The sequence below is a fragment of the Lates calcarifer genome, linkage group LG3 (assembly GCF_001640805.2).
Source record: "Lates calcarifer isolate ASB-BC8 linkage group LG3, TLL_Latcal_v3, whole genome shotgun sequence".
NCBI classification, from domain to species: Eukaryota; Metazoa; Chordata; class Actinopteri; family Centropomidae; genus Lates; species Lates calcarifer.
Genome location: NC_066835.1, coordinates 113,719 through 135,779, shown reverse-complemented (window position 1 = coordinate 135,779; position 22,061 = coordinate 113,719). Strand labels below are relative to the sequence as shown.

At 42.8% G+C, this 22,061-nt stretch overlaps 1 protein-coding gene across 1 annotated transcript in view; it reads right to left on the bottom strand.

Annotated features, from left to right (window-relative positions):
* Positions 1–22,061, bottom strand: part of gatad2b (GATA zinc finger domain containing 2B) — a 48,672-nt gene that overhangs the window by 14,004 nt on the left and 12,607 nt on the right. The window contains exons 2-3 of the mRNA XM_018695246.2: positions 2,236–2,619; positions 247–376 (exon numbers count right to left, since the gene is read on the bottom strand). Of these exons, the coding sequence (XP_018550762.1) occupies positions 247–376; positions 2,236–2,618 (513 nt within the window). The 5' untranslated portion in view covers position 2,619. The remainder of the gene's footprint in view (positions 1–246; positions 377–2,235; positions 2,620–22,061) is intronic.

Genomic DNA, 22,061 nt, shown 5'->3' with positions numbered 1-22,061 from the left:
TTGTCTGGATGGAAAATTTAGGCTACTTCCTACACACCTTGGAGCTACGCCATGAAATAAAAGGTTAAAAATGATAACAACAGCCATATGATGTGCCATAGATGGCCCTGGGTGCGGACATGGTGGTACATGTGTTCACCATGTCGATGAATCCAGGGCTGTTCATCTTGACAGACCTGACCCTGACATGGGCGTGTATTCCTTTCAGCTGTGCGCAGGTGCAGTGGCTGCTGTTGATGGTTTTACCTTGAACATGTCCAGGTTGGCCTGGTGCAGGCGCTCCTCAGGGCGAGGTGTTGTCCTGGGACTGGACGCCTCGTTGTCTGACAGGATGATGACGTCCGGAGACGGAGTTCGTCTGTCGTGCTCCGCATCGCTTTGTGGGAGGATGAGAAAAACATAACCTCCTGTCAACTTTAACAACATCTGAGGAGCATGTTCATCCTCACCTATGCCAGTTTCTCTAAACTTGAACTGGATGTAAAGCTTTGAGGTTAATTATAGAGTTATTCAGCACTGTGCTCAGACAGTTTGATCGTGGAGATCTACACAGAGTTACAAGGTTTGGCCTGGTGTTTGTTTACAGATTTTTGTTTTTCAGATTTAGGAACATCAATTTTTAATGAAACCTATAACACAATAAAGTGTGCAGCGGTAAATCCTCTCTGAGGCCACTGAATATGATGCTCTCAGAGCACAATAAGATGAAATGAACAACCTTAATATTAAGGAGTTAAATCTTACTTGACACTCTTTTTTTAAACTAAATTTACAGTGTTTATATTTATCATAATCACAGCTGAACTGGTTTCGTTTTTAAAAATGTGCATTCTTTGGTGACTAAACTCACCTTGATAATTATGAGACACAAAATGAAAGCCCCACAACAACTTAGTTATCCACAGAATATAGGTTTTAGATCAGGTTTTGAAAGGAACAATAATGACTTTGATCATGGCTGTAAGAAGTGAAAGATTTAGTCTGCAGTCCTCACTGACGACTAACAAATGTAATGATTTGCAGCTAATTATGATCTATGAGTTAGCCAAACTACAGAATTTAACTCTCAGCTGTCGTGTGGTTCATAACTTCTCTACATGTCTCTGTCTGTGCTGTTTACACTCAGCTAAAGATATGTTTGTTGAGAAAGAAGAACCGCTCTGTAACATGATATATAAAGGAGCAGCGAGTGGACCAACAGAGTGGTGAGTCAATCTCTTGGTGTAAGAGTCTCACTCATGACATCACATCATCTTCAGACAGACAGGAAGCTGCTGCTGATTGGTAGCTGTACATAACTGAGTGACAGCTGGAGGAACGTGCTGTGAACATTATTCAGGTCTGTGCAGCAACTCATTCTGTCTGTGAAGCTAAAGTCAATTTTAACAGCTACCAAACTGTTAATGGTTCATTCTGTGACTGAGGAGGAAACAGCAGACCCCTGCAGACTGGACACTGAGTTAAAACCCACCGACTGATCTGTGTTCAGTGGTTTTGCTTACTTTGCTGCAGCGAGGTGTTTTTGGAAGGGATGTAATCAAAATATACATAGTGGATGTTAATGTGCATAATGGCAACACTTTTCAAACTGACTGATCACATCATATCTGTCCTGAGCTGGGCACAAAAATACCAGAAGGTAAAGTAAAGACCAAGGTCAGCAAAATACCAAACTGTCAGCACACTGTTTTACTGGTAGAGCACAAAATATAGCCAAGTGTGTTAGGGGTGGCCATTGGCCAATGAGACCAGCAGGGTGCAGGTTTTCATTCTGAACAGCTCCACCCTTTGGTTGGTGCTCCTTCAGGTAGAAGGCAACTCTGTGAACCAGCTGCTCAGGTGATCAGCAGGCCTGGTGATATGTGACAGTAAAAACAGGTGAAAATAATAAAAGTAATGATGGCTGAGTTTAGTCTCAGAGTCCTGCTACTGTTCATGCTGTTGTTAATGTTAATGTTAACGCCTGTGATTTTCATACAATGGCAAGTCTGCTGTGAAAAAGGACTACTGGCATGAAAACCTGCTGGCTCTTTGTGGAACACTCACTATTTTCTTAACCACTGATCTAACAGTAGCATTTGATTTTATTCCACTGTGATAATGAAATGGTTTCAGATATATTCTAACTTCCTCACAGCAGAATCTTACAAAGTGCTGGTCAAAGAGACTAAGAGATCTCCAATCCCCTCTCCCCCATCCACAGTGGTTCTTTATGTATAAATATTTCATTCTCACCATCTTCTCCCAGCACTCATATCCACTGGCTGCTCATCCAGGATGTTCTCCTTCCCATTCTTACTGGGTCCAACATGGCCACCATGGCCTCCCAGCCTCAGACTCCCATTCAGCTTCTCCTCATAAGCAGCACCCATTAGGCTCTGGTGGTGGAGGGAGCTGGCTCCAGGGCCCTTCCCATCTCCCAGGGGTCCTGCGACCTCCAGGGCTGCTAGGTCAGCAAGGTCCTTGCGTTTGAGTAGTGCCAGCATCTTGAGGCGCTCCATGGCCTCGTGGCCCTCCATTTTCAGGCGCTTGGCCAGTGCTTCCTCTCGCTCGCTGGGTGACTCCAGGCCTCGCTTCAGCAGGTTGAGCCTCAGCGCCTCCTCGGACATCCGCTCCATCCTGGAGGAGAGGACACAATGGTTAGCAGAGCCACATCAAGCTGGATTTGGTTCAAACACCCAACTACACTTTTCCATAGGATATTTCTACACAACTGTTTATGGAATAAGCCCCCCCACAACATTACGAACTGACAATCTGACCACACCCAGCTCACTCTGTGATTGGTCAGTGTAGATTAGGCATAGTTTGAATGTGCGTCAGCTTTTTTTCATGTTACACCGACTATATCTGTCACTGTTAATGTAAGCAACAGAGTGAAACACATGAAGAGACTGTTTGACAGTGTGTTCTGTTATTTCTATATTTGAATGTCTTATCACCCCCCCACCCCCTAAACCGCCTTCACACCACCTTCTGTTGTGGACAGTCAGAACAACTATAAGCATGTTTGATTTCAGACATGGTTTGTCAACACATTGTACTGACTACATACTTCTGCTCTATCATAACCTGGACATCTTTGTCACTTTAAGCTAAAGTATGTAATGTTTTTATAATATTTTAGTCAGTGAAATATACTCCAAAACAACCAATCAGAGAAGACCAAGGTCAGGGGCTGGAGCTCACAGCTGTTACAGTCAAATACGCAAACACGTTTCTGGTTTACTACTCCACTCACACAGGAGGCTTCAGGCTACTCTTAGCTGCTGGATGCTGCTGCTATGGCTGACTCACAGGCTAGCAAGCTCCTGATTCCTGTGTTAGCTGAGACCAGGATGTAGGTGGAGGGGCTAGGCAGAGAGTAACAAAGCAGGGAGAGGAAGGAGTGGAGTGGTTTGCTTTCCAGTCTCACCGTAGCACTAGCTTGAACTTGCATATTGTAGCAAGTTCTGGAAACAAGTTATTACTATTATTAAAACCACTACAACTTTCTGTGTCTTTATGCTTGTATAAATGCTAGTGTCAGCTATAGAAAAGTCAGGACAAGTCAATTTGTTTATAGAGCACATTTAAAAACAGCAAACACTGACTGAAGCGCTTTACAGAGAGATCAAAGTATGGGATATTTTTACTGATGATTCTAAAAGTGAGATATAATGCAGGTGTAAATACTCATACAGCACACTGCAATCAGAATGCTACCTCTGGAGGTATCAGGTGTAAACTACATCTGCACAGCTTAGAGGCATTCTTATGAAAAAAGATCAAAAAATTTGAACCCTTAAAGTATCGGTATGGTCCAAACATGGACAAGGATGGCAAAGTGCAGGTGGTTCAGTTCTGTTCCATTCACAGCTGGTATTGAAACGCTTAATAACGGGGTGTAACTGGATGTATTCACATGTTTGTCAGCATGAACGGGCTGCACAGTCAAACCTAACCTGTTTGGCTAATCACACAGACCCTTACAATGTCCTTGTGCTGACATGAATATAGAAACTATAAATTGTGCTTAACTCTGCCTCTTTCTGCTATCTCAAGCTGCCAGGCAAAAAGCTACTGACCCCATGTGGAGCCCTGTGGACACCTAAAAAGGACACTCATTAATATTATGAGGTCGTAAGAGCTAAGAAAACATCTCAAACTACTCACAGTACCTGTTATTTGTCTGAAAAGTTAACATTTTGATATTGTGACCTGACTATCAACGTTCACATAACGTTCGCCTTAGAGGCACTTCCTCTTTGGATACATTTTGACCTGAGGTTAGGGACTTTTTTTGCCCTGTCATTGTACACAGAGTAACACTGGACAACCTCACGGCAGGCTGTGAACTTTTAAAAACCACATCTTTGTTATTCAGTGATAAAATCATTATGCATAAAAGTGCTAACAGGACTGCAACTGGGTGAGGACTGAATAATGTATTTTCCATATTTGTAGGTGAGGTATGCTGGAAGAGAAAACATCAGTTTACACAGACTGAAAAAAGCAGGAACTAACTCCCTCCAACTCAGTGCATCAGTCTGAAGGGACTTAGAGTCACTGAGTGGACTCTTAATACCCTACTTTGGGTACAGTCCTGAGGTGGAGCTAGACTGTCAGGGGGTCAGACTTGCAACTGAGGAAGAGCAGGTAGTGCTCCATGTCCAGCACCACCTGAGTCAAATGAAGGTTTTTAACCAATCAGTGTGACCCCAGTGACCTGAGAATCATTGCGGTAACACACAGGGGAGGAGCAGGGATAAAAAAAATAACCAGACAATATGAGCAGCTGATGGTAAGCTCATTCAGATGGAAGTGGGTTAAACACAGTGGGCCAAGAATAGCCTGGATCTCTGTACTTGATGGAGACAAATACATTTGAGAAATGTATGAAATGTGTGTGTGTGTGTGTTACTATGTGATTCATACCACTAAGGAAGACTTTTTGTGGGGACAACAAGCCAAGTCTTATGAGCACAGTAGCTTGGTCATGTGACCAGATTCAGCGTGGGGGGCTCACAGAGGAGTGAACCAATCAAGACACAGCAGCAGAGCACAAGCTGGATGAGGAAATGACAAAGCACAAACACTTACTGTAGACTTCCTGCAGGCCCTCTATCAAATCCATCCCCTCTTCAAAGTCTAACTGCAGATGTTGCAGAGCACTGAGGGGAGCCTACACTGTGTATGGACTGAAACAGGTCTGTCAGTACTCCTGATGCTTGGGTTCTGCACTTAATAACCATAAAGAACTCTGCTTTATGATTATTGTTCAGCTAGTACTGCTCTGTACAACATTAAATCTTGCTAAACAGTGTTCCAAAAGAGATCGATACTACAAGGATGGACAAAATAACAGGAAACTCTGTAATTAATTCCACCTTTTGCAATTTTACAATTTATAGAATTTTCAGTGGATGTTAGAAAAAGGAATCCTTGCCACTGCTGATGTTTGAATCCAGCATTCTTCTCTGACAAAGAGTAAGAAATAACAAAAAGGTCAGATGCATCACAGCCACATAAAGCCACAGAAAGATTAGCACGTGGGACTCAGTGAGCCCCAACAAGTGTCACTGTGAGGAAAATGGATCTAGCATTTCTGAGGCACTAAATGAGTCAACACTGACTTTTGTCACATAAATGTCAGACATGAGACGTACAGGCCTAGTAATGACTGTTACATGTTCCACTGTTAGCCCAGAACTGGATTCTATGTTACAATTTAAGTAAATATCACCTTAAAACACTGAGCTGATTGTATCACATACCAACCTCGGTATATTGTACTACTATCCAGGAAGCGTTGTTTTCACTAGCATCTTTGAGTTGATCAGACTTAAATACACCAATTTTTTAGCCTGGACTACACCCCCTCATCAGCACTGCAGCACTTTGCCAGCTTTTGATCGGCTGATTCACTCAACTTGTCTGAGTATGATCAGTGCTTTTTTCATGACAAAGAAAACAACCGCCATGTTCCCTTCACCTGTTTCTCATGCTGTCAGTCGTATCCCACCACTGAATTAAAATGAGCCACTTTCAATGAAATATAAAAAGAGGTTTTAGGATGGAAACGGTACACTGAATGTTTTGTAAGTTGCCAGTAAAAAACAATTTGTTTTATTGCTGTTATATCATTTTAAACAGAATTTTAATAAATGTATAGCATCGTGCATCGTGATATTTTTTAGTTAGCAGAATACATTAGGGTTTTCTCAACTTTGACTTAAATAAATGATAAAGACTAAAATGAAACAGGAATATCTAGTCATTGTAACTTGCATTTAACAGACTAAAGATGTATTGTACTTGCAATCTATTAGCATTCAAGTCAGTTTCAGTCAAACATATTAGTTCTTCCATTACTGATTACTTCATTTGTTAAGATAGTCACTTCTCCAATCTTTAAAAGTCATCTCATGCAGTGCAGGACACACAGTCAGCAAAGAGCAGCTGTAAAGGTGAAGGAGTTGGGTGGGTGGGCCACAAACAGCCTAGGAGATGGACATGGAGAGAGGATGAAGACATAAAGTGCTTTGACAGGACTGTAACTGAGTGATGACTGAAAAATATAAAATAATAATTTTTAGCCCATAATCTACACTCAGTTCCTATAATGACAGAGTGAAAACATTTCGGGGGAAATTTTTGCAAATTTAGAAAAAAAGGAAAACTAAATTCTCTCATTTACAGACATACTGAGACCCTTAATTCAGTACTCTGTAGAAGCCCCTTTGGCAGCATTAGAGCTTCAAGTCTTGTTGGGTAAGTCTCTGCAGGCTTTGCACACCTGGATTTGGGGAGTTTATCACATTCCTCCTGACAGATCCTCTCAACCTCCATCAGATTGGAGGGGAGGTGTCTGTGAACTGCCATCTTCAGGGCTCTCTGCAGATGTCCGATGGGTCTGGGCTCTGGCTGGATCACTCAAGGACAATCAGAGACCTGCCCTGAAGCCACTACAGCGTTGTCTTGGCTGTATCCTTTGGGGTCATTGTAGCGCTGAAAGGTGAACAGTTGTCCCAGTCTCAGGTTGCAGGCACTCTAGAACAGGTTTCCTTCAAGGGCCTCTCTGTATTTGACTGCATTCATCTTTCCCTCAGTCCTGACCAGTCTCCCTGTCCCTGCCGCTGAGAACTAAGCCAGACATTACAGCATGGCATTTAACACCACTGTCCACTGTCCCCAGCAGGAGACATGTGTCTCAGTCAACTTCCTGTATATGGATCAAGGACTTTTTGACAAACAGGGTGACTTGGACCTCACCTTTACTCTAACATGTCTCTCAGCACTGGCTGATTCTCACAAGGCTATGTGCTGAGTGCCCTCCTCTACTCTGTCTGCTCTTATGACTGTGTACCTGCATACCCCACAGAGAAGCTCACCACTGCACTGCTCAAGAAAGCGCAGCAGTGGCTCTACTTTTTAAGGACATTTAAAAAAAAAAACAAAAAAAAAAAACAGCCTGTCCATGCACCTGCGTGAGCCATTCTACCACTGCTCCATAGAGAGTGTGCTAATGTAGTGCATCACACAACAGCCAACAAGACAGCTCTCAAGAGAGTCATTAACACAGCCCAGGACATAACTGGCCACTCCCTGCCCTCGGTGGATGACATCTTCAGATCACGCTGCCTCCAGGACTCCACAAAGCCAGAGACACAACCGTCCCCAGCCACCATCTCCTCACCCTATTGTCTGCTGGGAGACACTACAGGGCCATAAAAACATGCAGTGCAATAATCAAAGACAGCTTTTAGCCTCGAGCCATCACTGACCTGAAGTCTACAAAGCACTGCCCCCCATGAGCCGAGCATCTCCTAAAACCCCCTCAATCGTCATGTGCAATGTCTACTGTTTAGAAATAAGTATGTATAATATTATATTACAAGCTACGGCTACTTTAAAAATATTTTTATATACGGTATTTTATATCTTTTCGATGCAGAAATGTGATAGAATTGTCATGAAATTCTGTTCTATTTCCTAATTAATATTTCGACAGTGAAAATTTGGACTCATACATGCAACATACTCCTCCTCGACAAACCCATTTTTAATCGCTTCCTAAAACATAAAAGAGATTTGCCATGTTTTAGCAATCATGACAACTTCATATTACGGGTGACCACAGTACAAATCACATCAACATTAGATACAGAAACGAAAGGCTGCTCACACCTGAAATTCATCTTTTTTTTTGTGCTGTCAAAAGTCACATCAAACCCCCCAAAACACCATCAGATCTCCTTGTATCCTATCAAGTGACTGGGACCAGTGGTGTGAAGAAGTCAATCAGCAGGCTTCTACTCCACTGTGACAGACAGCACGATGTGTGTGTGTGCGGCCAGACAACATGCAAATGGATGCTTTCATTTCCAGCCCTCGCACCGTGGCATCGTCAACACCTGGCTAAGTAAATCCTGTACAGCAGAGCATCAGTGACTGTAATTCAGACAGCAGATTTAATTGGCCCGTTATCTCTTCATCAGCCTCCTATTAGCAGATTATTCCTGCTGGTGTCGTTCTATCGTTTCCCCTCATCTACTGTATCATGGTGCTAATCTGTTCGTTCTGTCCTCCTCGAACGTCTCTGTTATCCTCCTCTCATCTACAGCAGCCTCTTTAACACAGGGAGGAGTCTTAATGATTGCACAATACGGCCCTCCCCGCCACTACTTCTTCTTCTTCTCTAATTAATTTGTGACGCAGTGGCGGGGCCTGGCCGTCGCCTCCATTTGCTGAGAAAAACACAAGCAGCTCCTGCAACCTCTCTGCTGAGCCTCCACCTTTAATGAGACACAGAGCGGTGCTGAGAATGGCGCTGATGAGCCAATCAGGGTCGGCCCTGTGCTGCGCGTCAGTAACCCCCCCTTCCCCTCCCCCTCTCCCTGGCCACCGCCGACTGCCTTTACATAATATAATGACTGTTTCAGTCAGCTGCTACACAAGCCACACACTCTTTCTCTTCAACCACACCCCCCCCCCCACCCTCCTCCTCCTCCCATAATCCCTCCTACTACCTCCCACCCACCCCACCCTCTAGCTTTGGGTGCTCTGCCAGGCCAATGCAATAAAGGAAAAGAAAAGAAAAGAAAAAGAGACATGGTGAGAGAGAGGTAGAGAGACACTGGGTGGAGGTTAATAGATGGCGATTGTTGCTACCTAAAGACAACAATCACACTTTTCACAAACCCAGCATCGAGGCAAAGTTGGACAGGTAGACATCTTTATCAAAAATCTGATAAAAGACTCCTGCTAGTAACAAAGTGAGAGTACTGAGGAAGTCGCTCTGTGACATAAAACGGTGTATAGACGGTGTCCAAGCATCCACGTACTGCACAGCATTCCAACAGAAGGCAGGATTTTTAACCCCCTCTCCTGCTCCAGCCGTACAGTACGACAAAGAAAACCCTCCCTGCTCCTCTACCCTCCCCCAGTTCCTCAAACCCGCCGTCTTTTCCTCCCCCCTCTTTCACTGTAAAAATAAACACATGCTTACTTTCAGGGGCCCCTTAAATGTAGCCAGAGCTGAGGGCTTCATTTGTTCATATTACACCGGCCAATCAGGAGTGGATATGGAGTCTGTGTAGGCATGTGTGCAGAGGCATGTCTGGTGTGTGTGGTGTGTGTGTGTGTGTGTGTATGGGGGGTAATAAAGGAGTGACACAGCCAAGACACACTGAGAGCGGAGGGATTTTTTTTCTTCGTCTTGTGCTATCCTCGCACAAGTCTTTGTGTGTAGGCTGTGTGTGTGTGTGTGTGTACAGGGCTAGAAAGGAGGCAGAGATGGCAGCTCTCTCCTGACATAATGCCAACTCTTAATTCCCTCCACCCATCCCCCAGCACACACACACACACACACACACACACACAATGTTCTTTATGCACAGAGCTGTCGATCAGATGGCTGCTGCTAAAATGTCCTCCCCAGAATGAAACCAGCAGCCTTCCTCACACTCATACTGTAAGTCCACAGCCGAGAACCCTCCTGTCCTGGTCTGTCCCGGTCCCTCCTATGTGGCTCAACACCAGTTTCACAGTGTTTGCCAAACGGGCCCACTGCCAGCTGACTGAGTGTAATAGTAAGGCCATTTGCAACTGCAGTGTGGAATCTGCTGCTCATTTCATGCATGATCTGCATCATGACAATTTATTTGGCTGATGCAACTCTACTCCTCCCAGTCCGCCTTCTGTCTCTCCACCACCTCCACCTTCTTCTCCTCCAGGGACATGACCAGGGAAGCGTTCTCCATTTCATTTTTCAACCGTTTGATTCATCGCTGGATGTCAGGCTTATCTCCAAGGCGCAGGAGCCAGATGTGTCAGGCCTGACGTCCCATCTCTACCCGAAGACAAAAAAAGGAAAAAAAAAAAAGAAAAAAGAAAAAAAAGGTGCAACTACTGATCCAGGGCTGCAAATCACCAAGCACCTCCATTTGTCTCATTAATCCTGCCGTCAAAATGGTGGTGATCGCTGCAAAATGGTGGCACTGGCACAAAACTGGCAGGATGCTGAACCCAAATCAATAACCTGTTTGGTTACACAAAGCATCCCAACCACATACACATACTGTCTGTCATTTGACAAGTACCAACCAAAATGTGTTTGTATCACAGATAACCAAAAACTAGGACCAAACTTAACAAAGTACCAAAAGCTGGCATCAAAGAGTCAAATGACATTACATTAGATTTTTTCTTTTCCTCAGAAATCACTACGTTAAGATAAGTGCTACTGTCATCACACAGGTAGTGAAATGCTGGTAAAATGATTAGGTCTAGAGGTTTTAATTAATGCCTAGTCTCATGACTATACCAGCAGCTCAGTGGGGATTCAGACTGGAAACAACCCTGTGTTAAAACAACAGGAGGTTGTGTTGTTTAATGTACCAGAGAGACAATGAAATATGATCCATGTCCAAGTCCATTTTGGAGTAACAGACTGATGGTTCAACAGACGCCAAAACATTACAATACTCACAGACAGGATTTTATAACTGTAGCCAGTTACGTGACTGACGATCACAAGGTACATGGTAGAAGTAGTCTGATCATGTTAGAGTCATCTAGGACCACGCTCTAATGCCTCGTCAGAAGACATTGTGTGGCGTTGCCGCAGTAGTTGAGTATTATAAAGTGTTCGGACACACACTGATTACATAAGGTGCCCACCGGCCCCATCATCTTTTTTCATTTCTTATAGACATAAAACCTATTTGAATCATTTTGCATATCAGCAGCTAGCACCCACACTCATGCAAATAATACATTTCAATCTGCCAAATACTAGTTATGACTGAAACTGAAAGTTTATTATTGATAACAAATCCAAACAATAATAAACTCAAAGCTTATCGTTTATTATTATCAAACAATAATAAATTCAAAGTTTATTATTGGTTGATGCGAGCAGCGTCACATCTCGTAACGAGAGCAGAGCTGACCGATGAGACAGCGGTGGAGGATTTGGTGTGAAAGCAAAAAGCACTATTTCAGATTTAAACCCTGATAGGGGATCCTGGTAACACTGATGAGGCGATCTGCAAACTTAGTCTGATGTAGGTGGAAGCATCTGGAATTAACTCTTAGAATCAACACACACCGTCAAGTGCACCAGGCTGCAAAACTGAGGCCTGCAGCTAAATCTCGACTGGAGAAGTGGTGCCTTCATGTGATGCCCTAAATATGCCCTAAATCTGTGAGCAGGAATGGGCCAAAGGACCACCCCACCACTAACATGGCCGATCCCTTGCAGGAGGCTCTACAAGACTGGGGATTAGATGTGGGTTAAGTGTCCTGACTCACAGCCGACAGTGGAGCGAACAGAAAAGTTGCTGTTCATAACTCAGACTGATCCTGGTTCAGCTGCCTTGCCATAGACAAGACAGGAAAGGTGCGCACAATCTGTGTGTATATATATATCTATTTGTTCTTATTTAAATTATTTTAAATAAGAACAAACAGTTTTTTGTTCTTATTTAAAATAATTTATTAAATCCATCCCAAACAAAGTAAATAAGGGTTGGATGCCTTTCCACTTGGTAGGCCTATATACAATTATAACACACAGACTCTAAGCATATTTTAAATTAAGCTTGGTAAAACTGTGTCTTTATTTTTGCCTAACAGGTCTGTGAAACTCACTGGGGCTCCAAGCAGAAAACGGTAGTGAGGATGCTAGGGATGCAGAGGAGCATAAAGCTGATGTGAGCATCACATGGTAAGATGAGGTCGTGCACAGTGACTGTGGACTATGCCCGAGAGTCCACCATCAACACAGAGGTGGATGAAAAGCAAATCAAACGAGGTTTCCCTGCTGGTAAAAGGTAGCCAAAAAATATGTTTGCATGTGTGCAACAAGCTGTGCATCTGAGAGGGTGTTCAGCACGACAGGGAACACTGTCAACCCCCCCTCTTAAGCCAGAGAGGGTAAACATGCTGGTTTTCCTAACAAAGAGAATGTAAAGCACTGTCACACTCAGCAACTGCCAATTTAATTTTATTGTTTTCATTTTGAAAAACCTATTGACTTTCGCCCTTTATTCATTTCTTATTTATTTTGTTCCATGTTTGTAATTTCACTTCTTTTACCCTGTGGTATATTATTCAAAACTGTGTAATTTATGTAATCTATTTGTGTATTATTGTATATTAAAGGCAACACAGGGTGGGTATGCAGGCCAGTTTGTCCTGTTAATAAAAGTTTATCATCAGACAGTTTTATTCAAACTTTTTTATAAATAACAGTGAACCAGCCTAAGCAGCATTTGTTTTGAAAAGCCTGTTCTTCTTCATCATATTTATTTATGTTATTTTATATCACATGTAACAGCCAGCAGCATGGGTATGCAAGCCAAGCCACAATCCTTCACATCCTTACTGCTTTTGTTAAGAAAAGCTGTAACGTAAGAGAGTTTGTCCTAACAGTCTGTCCTCAAGGTCTAGACCTGCTCTATATGAAAAGTGCCTTGAGTTAACTGCTGTTGTGATTCGGCGCTATATAAATAAAACTGAGTTGACTGTTTGTCTAAGTGGTAGTTGATGGAGTCTGTAATTCCTTGTGTCTATGGGAGCTCGTCAGGTATAGTAATAAACTGTATAAGGCTGCCCCCTAAATGTCGACTATTGGATACATTAGTCAGGAGTACCCTGATCTGACTCACAGAATGTCAGTGGACGAGTTGTTACACTTTTTTTTTTTTTTTTTTTTTTTAGCTGTTTTTCGCTCCAGTGTCAGGTGAGTTGTACCTGCCTGCTGGCAGCTGCATGCCCGCCATGAGAAACCACACATCTAAAGCGGAAACTACCAGTGATAAGACGAGTTAAAAACCAGCTGACAGTGACTGTCTGCAGTGTTTTCACTTTATACATTTTGTAGCGGCAGCCCACCCCAGGAATATTACTGCCGCTGCTGAATATTATAAAGCTGCAGAATACCTGGTTGAGCGAGAGGGAGGGAGAGAAAGAACTGAAAAGAGAAAATGGTAGAATTAACTAACTAATCTTTTTCGTCACGAGCACAGTGCCATCAGTGGGGTTTTCTTCTGGATTCATTTAGTCATTTTTCTTTGTCCTACACAATATCTGGCCTCACACTGTCATTAGCCGCTGTCACTCACTCGCTCTCACCGGCTTTATTTGAGTATCTGCTGCTCTGAATCACGTGGTGTAATGACACATTGTGATTGGCTGACGGAGATAGGATCATACAGCTCTAATTACAGATCGCAATTTTAACATGACCAAGCATTCATTTTGTTCAAAAAGTAAGTAGAAAAGTAAGTAAAATTAAAGTAAGTGCTCTGCAAATATTGAACTGACACAAGTCTTTTTCAACATCTGTGCTGTCACAAATTTATTAACCCAGTGGGAAAAGGTTCCACACCATGGCATCCCTAACGTCATATTGCAGCAAAACTTGAGCCCAGTTCAACTTTCTGGCCAGACAGCCCTGCATTGTTTAGACGTGTCCATTTAGAGTCTCCTCCACTAACACCACCACTGCGCCAACAGACCGATCTCATTCAAACAGATGACAGGGTTTTTCACTAGAGGCCAAAATGAATCTGAATGCAGTCTAACAGGCCATACATACAAGATAAACTGTTGGCTGCCAATCAACAAAAAGCACACACACACACACACACACACACACACACACACACACACAGGTAGAAACTGAACCAAAATACTTGAGGGGTGAGGGCTATTGTTAACTGTCCATCAGTCAGTTACTCTTTGCATTCACCCTCCTGCCTCCATATCTCCACAGTCACTCTCTCTCCTCTGGTGTCTGCTCTCAGGCCAGCTCACATCACTTTACATACATCCACATGAGAGTGGAAGCCAATCCAGAATAAATGACAACCTGTGACAGTGATTAATATAACAGTTTTCATTTATTATTTGAACGTTTATGTTCTAAATTAGCCTGACTTTTAGCTCCCAGTATAGGTCAGGCTCCCAAAATGCTGGATCTACGTTTGCCACAATGCAACCAGTAGTATCTTAAACCTTTCCCCTAACATTGCCTTGGCTGGACGGCTTGACCACGCCAATGGGAACCCCTGCCCTCCCAAGAATGGCAAAGAAAAAATGTTAAAATTAAAAGCTCATTTACGCTCTTTCTCCCTGCTTCCTGTTTCACGTGTGTCTCTGCGTACGCACCTGGAATAACAGTCATTCCAGGGGAAACACTGCTCCGTGTCTGGCAAACCTTCAGTCAAAAATTGGCTAAATCCAAGGTAATCCTGAAGCATCACAGTGAATGCATTACACATCTGCTTTCACAGGCTGAGTGGTATCACGACAAGTTGACATATCTCATGTGAGTGCCTCTTAAACATGTTATACCAAATGTTATTTTTGTATCTGTAACTGAAACTCAGCTTTAGGCTTAGACTTGATTCATTGTCAGTGCTCTTCTCATTATCAACAGTTTGCTCTGAGAGGAATCAGAAAATAACAATAGAAATTTTATTAAAAATTCCAGCATGTTGATCAAACTAAATACCCTCTGAAGAGATGAGGTATTACTGACCACTACTGTTCCACTGTCCAACATGCAACAGAAAGTAAGAGAAGTGAAAAACAGTCCTGTCATGTACCAAAACAAGCAAATTTTGTTTACTGGCTTTTGTGATGTCAAAAGTTTTCTTAACTGAAATGGCAGTGATTAGTGCAAATGATAGAGTGCATTCACATCTTATATACTGACTGCCAGTGCTAGTTATCAAACCAAAATACTTTCAGGGCACTGGCTGGAATGAGCAAAGTGCAATGGAGACAGACTTAGTGAATAAATGCTGATGTACGTGGAGCATGTGACTTAAATGTCACTTGTCACTTGCAGTGCAGAGAGGAAAACATCAGATCTGTGTGGAGTAATGAGAAGACTGGAACCTTCCTCACATTAATACATGAAGCAGAAATGTTGGATTTTCATCATCTTTTCCACATGGTTTTCCTCAGTTTGAGTTGTGACTGGAGCGCTTTTAATGACTCCATCTTGTTGTGTCATCTTCTGCAGTGCTTTAATGGACTGTTTAACAGACTGAAGAATTAGCTCTACCAACTGTTTATCTTGGGCGGCACGGTGGTGCGGTGGTTAGCACTGTCACCTTACAACAAGAAGCTTCTGGGATGGAAAGCTTGAAAGCAGCTAACTGCATTTCATTACCTACAGACAGGTAAATCTCCCATGCTACCCCCCCACCAAGCACACCTGTACACCTGCTTATCCAATCTGGAGGCAGCAGTGCAACGCATAAAATCATGTAGATACAGGTCAGGAGCTTCAATTAATGTTCACATCAAACATCAGAATGGAGAAAATGTGACCTCCACTTATGTTGACCGTGGCATAATAGTCAGTGCCAGATGGGCTGGTTTGAGTATTTCTGACTCAGTGACTCAGATAACCACTCTTTACAGCGGGGCTGAGCAGAAAAGATCTCAGAATGAACAACATGTGGAACCTTGAGGTGGATGGATGACAACAGCGTCAGACCACATCAGGTTCCACTCCTGTCAGCCAAAGACTGGAAACACAGCCTGGTCTGGTGGATCTGGATTTATGCTGAGGCAGCAGAAGGTAGGGTCAGAATTTGGAGTCAACAGCATGAATCCATGGACCCAACCTGCTTTGTGTCAACAGTCCAGGCTGCTGCTGGTGGTGTAATAGTGTGGGGAATGTTTCTTGATACACTCTGGCCCCTTAACACCAATCAACCAGGGTTTGAATGCCACAGCCTATGTGAGTATTGCTGATGACCATGTTCATCCCTTCATGGCCACAGTGTACCATCCTCTAATGGCTACTTTCCAGCAGGATAATGCTCCATGTCACAAACTGGTTTCATGAACATGACAGTGAGTTCAGTGAACTTCAGTGGTCTCTCCAGTCAGTAGATCTGAATCCAGTAGAACACCTTTGTGATGTGGTAGAACAGGAGATTGGCAGCATCAATGTGCAGCTGACAAATCTGTAGAAATGATGTGATGCAGTCAAATCAACATGGAGCAGAATCTCAGAGGCAGTTCCAAGTTTCCAACATCTGGTGGAATCCATACCACAAAGAACTGAGGCCATTTTGAGAGCACTGCCATATGCACTACTGTGCACAATTTTAATATGGCAACATTTCAGATTTGAAGCTGATGGAAGAGCCAAAAAAGTAGATGAAGCAACATATAAATATTTAAGGAAAAAAGTTTGTCAAAAGGTGGTCTAATTTGAATGGCCGCTTACGAAAATATGATGCCTCCATTACTACATAGATGGGTCCCACAGCAAAAGGGAGACAGCCTTTTAGGCCTTCTACTTCAACACAACTTTTGATATAGGGGGCATTTACCAAGGGCTCGAAATTTTAACAAAACAAGCGGTGATTGTGGTGCCACTTCACTCTTTCCATTTTAGTGTTTATTGGTGGTTGGCAAATGAGCTTAGAAGTACATTACCACCACCAAGTGGAATAGGGTCCCTACATTCTCACTGATGGGCTCTTTCAGTCTCATTATGTTTTACTCGGGTGAGTAGAACACCTGTGTGACTCCTAGTGGTATAATGCAGTATACTGTATGAACATTTTTATTCTGCCCCACCCCTAATTAGTATGGTGCTCCTGCTCGCTGAGTGTGTATCACAATAACAGCACACATTATGAAGGGGAAATGGCAGAGCTCCGTTTTTCAAACTTGCCCTCTGTTTGAATGGCACACGGGAGCTAGTGTTACAGTCCTTAAACTGGCTGTGGTGGAATGGGAGTCGGACAGGCCGTATCACAACACTTGTATGGTGACAGACAACATTAGAAACATGCACACTGCCAGTTAGACATTGACTATGAGGAAATTATTGCTTCAGTTGTTTTGAGGAATATTTGAAGGAAGAGTTCAGAGTATTTTTTCTTAATTCTTCATTTTACTTTATGGTTATATTTCTTTAATAGCTTTATTTGATTTATTATTATCACTACTATTATTATTATTATTATCATCATCAGTAGTAGCAGTAGTACAGATTGACCTTTTTGCAAAATAAATGCTAAATGCATTTATGTTTGCTTTTCATATATTAAATCAAACCAGTGGCAGAAAAGGGTAAAAGAAGAGGCACAAGTATTCTGCATTCTGTATTCTTATACGTTGTTGTCACTGAACTTTTAAATGTATTGCAACTGAGTGGAATTGTAAGCCCCATACTGTCTACCTGAAGGAGAATATAGACACATCATCCTATGTAAAAGATACGAAAACAGACAGCACTGCAACATGCAACTGACTGAAGCATATGGACACTTTCCAGCTGTATTTCGGTCACTGATACAACACTTTTGTGACTTAAGACAGAAGAATTAAGTCCTGAGTGGCTCATTTCCTGTCCACAACAGTACTCTCTGCCTGTCTGACAGGAGCTGCTGTGTGTGTGGTGGAAACTCCTTGTTGCTGATCATACTGACAGTCTTTAAGGAAGGTACCAGAGGCAGGCACCATCTGGCTTCTTTAGCTAGTGCTAGAAAAGATGGAGAAATGTTCAGGAACAACAAAGCCCTCCCTGTGCCAACAGGAGGCAGTGGCACAGGAATCCCAGCAGCATGCGTGAGCGAACGTGCACATACACATACACACACACACACACACACACACACACACACAGGGGCTGTCTGAATGTAAAGGATGCTGACGACAGAGCTGTTGGGAATATGACCAATATTTGCGTATGGCTAGTTTTTGACACTAATAAAGCCAATCAGAATGGAGCCCATAGCAACAGAGTTGTAATTGGTTGTGTGGAGCGGCGCAGGAGTTGATGGTTGTGGGATGCAGATTCAGAGCCAATCAGAGTTGAGAGCAGAATCCTGGTGGTGCTTTGTTTTTGGTTGAAGTGATTGGTGCGTTGACTTCATACAGAAGTCCCATTCAGCAGGACTGCAGTGTGATAATTATTGGATACACAGCACTAAGGCAACACACCTTCCACCCCGTGCTCAGACACAACGCTGCTCTTTATTAAACTAGACAACAGCTCATTGTGGGCGTTGCTATGACAACCAGTCGTCTATTTTTATGCCGTGCCACTAATCAATTCCTGTTCTGCTGTCGCCCGAGGGATGGGGGTGTGCACGTTCGTGTGAGGGTGGAGGGTACTGATAGGAGGGGAGGGGGGCAGTGGTAGAGGGCAAAGGGGAGGAGGAGGAGGAGGGGAGAGTGTTGCAGTTGGAGACAAAGAGCAAAGCAGAAGAAGTGAGAGAAAGAAACAGTGTTGAGGATTCATCTCATACCAACACACTCCACACAGTAGAGGTCTTCATCCACATTAGCATGTAAATGGTTCAAATCATTCGCCTGTTGACTGGTCGGCCACAGAGGCTGATCTAGGGATCATTTTGATTACTGCTCAGTCACTAAATACCAAACATTCACTGGCTGGAGCCTCACTGTAATAACGATTTGTCATCATTGTGGACTGTTGGTCGGACTAAAAATGCTTAATAACATATCACTTCTAGCTCTCAGAAGAAGAACCTTGTAATGGCTTTTACTTTTGATATCTCAAAGACAAAACTGAATCTATTAATCAAAAGAGTCAAAGACTAATGTGCAATTAAACAAATCATTAGTAGCAGCTGATGTTCCAAGCTGACCCTGAGGATCAGGGTTGGAGCTGATCTAGGCATTTTGTAATGGATCAGTATCAGCTAAAATAAAGCTCATCAAAATACAATCTGAGCCCTTTTTTTTTCTGTACTCTGCTGCATTTTCTCATTGAACTCAGAGTTATTTCAGTGTGTCAGATACAGATTCTTGTTCCAGTTACTCTCAAAAAATTCAATAATGGAGAAACTAATTTTAATCTTTTTTTTTTGTAAATTTCCCCATTGTGGGACTAATAAAGGATTATCTTAGCTTATCTTTAAGTGATGTCAACTTGTGCACTTAACAGTATCCAGGATGCACATTTAGCAGGTAAAGCACTACTGCAAAGCGGTCGGTGCTCGTAACCAGAGTGACTTCCAGGTGTTGTGAACAACTGAAAAGGTTCACTAATCTACAGAGGCTTCAGAGGATTGGTCATATTCCCAACAGCTCTGTCGTCAGCATCCTTTACATTCAGACAGCCCCTGTGTGTGTGTGTGTGTGTGTGTGTGTTCAGTCTCCTTCACTTTTTGAACACTTTTAATTTAATTCAATTTAATTTAAAATTGATAAAACTACAATTTTTGCTCATCATTCTAAACTTAGTACCTACAATGACAAAGTGAAAAGATGTTTATTGCACATTTTTGCAAATTTATTCAAAAAAAATCAAAAACTGAATTCTCTCATTTACAAAATTATTTAGACCCTTAATTTAGTACTTTGGAGAAGCCCCTTTGGCAGCAGTTAGAGTTTGAAGTTGGGTCAGTGTTCACCTGGATTTGGGCAATTTAGCCCATTCTTCTTGGCAGATTTTCTCCAGCTCTGCCAGACTGGATGGGAAACATCTATGAACTGCCACATTCAGGTCTCTCTACAGCTTCAGATCATGGTGATGCTGCCACATGAGGTGGTCATCCTTCTGGCAGGTTCTGCGATCTCTGCAGAGGACTTCTGAAGCTCTGACAGAGTGACCATTGGGCTCCTGGTCAGCTCTTGACCAAGGACCATCTTGTCCAGTTACTCAGTTTGGCCAAGTCAGAGATTTATAAATGGTTTTATACCCTTTCTCTAAGCTATATCTCAGCAGGTTCATCATGGGAGTCTACAGAGAGTTCCTTGAACTTCATGGCTTAAGTTTTTGTTTTTGCTTCCTGTCATGCAGTCTGAATTGTGGGACCCTATATACACAGGTGTGGCTTTCTAAACTATGTCCAATCAGTTCGGTTTGGATAACTTGCAGTTCAGGAGCCATATTACAGAAACTTCCTATCTAAAGTCTTAAAATAGGACGAGTATAAGACAGGATTTTTCACAATTTGGTATTACAGAAGTAAATCCTAACTAACTATAACTAAATCCTATCTTATCTCAGGTTAGGATATCCAAGCACTCAATCCAACATGGTTATCAATTTTTATGTCTGTTACCTAGCAACCAATGCTTCTTTACTCATTTCATCTTGCTGAGGTTTTGTTACTCCTGAATTTGAAACGAAATAAAAAGGAACAAAAACGATAGGCACTGAACTTAAAGACATATTACACCGGGAATCTGACCGTTGTGGTAGAGAGTGTCCTTGATTATGGTGAGTTCTCCTCTTACTATATGCGATGAGCAGCTAAATTACTTATTGCTGTTGCCAAATCAGTTAGATTGCGTGACATAGCGGGCTGAGACTATTATTGCTATGCTGGCCACTTCACTCTAAAACTCTCCTTTAGCAACTGACAAAGAGCATTTGTCAGTTGCACCAGAACTGGGAGAGCCCCATGTGGCCAGTTCAGCAGCCTCTCCAAAGCTGCTTGTAGCTGCTGGGCTGACTGCAGGATCACGGCCCACGGTAGCTTGTATCTACTAACAAGTGTTTTGTCATCATCTCTTTAGGGGTATCCTAATAGCCAAATGGTTAGGGCAAGTACCACATAGGCCTTAGTGCCCTGAGCAGCCAGTCCTTGGTTTGACTCCCGATCCTGCTGAACCTTTGCTGCATTCCCCTACTCTCGCTCCCTATCCCCTGTCTATCATCACTGTCCTATCCAATAAAGGCTTAAAGCTAAATCAGTCATTCCTTAACAGGCAACATAAACTGTCATTTCTGTTTTCTTAGTGGTTACAACCTTTGTTAACAAACAGTGTGAAGTAGTTGTATCACCACTTGCTACTGTCTTCATTGCTACTGTTGTTGAACAAAGTCAGTATAATGGTTTGTTCGTGTTAACAGGTTCTCGACTTAAACGCAAAATGACCCCACCCCTGAGCTGTGGAGTGTGGGGATTTGAAACCAAGTACCTTTGGACTTATTCTTCCTGGCTGAACTTTCTGGCTGGAATTATGCAGCCATCAGGAAAAACACCCATTAGCCTCAAGTAACCCATTATCTTCTCTACACCTGGTTCACTGTGGCTGTCGCTGTGTGTGAGGCGCCTGAGCCCCACCCAAGAGGACAGAAGCAGCGCAACCAGGAATGACAGCAAAACGTGTTTCAGCATTGCTGTGTTTCTGTTTATTCAGCTTAGGTGCTGTGAAAAGTCTTAGAATGGCAGTGAAAACTCTGCTGTTTATTCTGGTATCATGTTGATGACGTTCTTATGTAAAGCAAACATGCATGTAAACACAATGGCCGATATCAGTCAGTAAAAACGATCAAGGTCATGTCCTTGTATGATAAATCTATAGCATAATTACTGTGACAGACCTAGAAATGGCAAACAGGCAGATCATATCAGCGGCTGATAATTCAACATTCATTCTGTAATGGCTTCATTGAAACTTCTGTTGTCTCCTTAATGAGCTCTCTGGAAGCTGGAGTCTGTGCAGACCAAAGATCATGTGTGATGGAAACGAAACACCACTCTAACACTAATGTATGATGCTGAGTGGATTGTGTTTTTGTACTTCAACAAGATCGACAGAGTGATGACAATCTC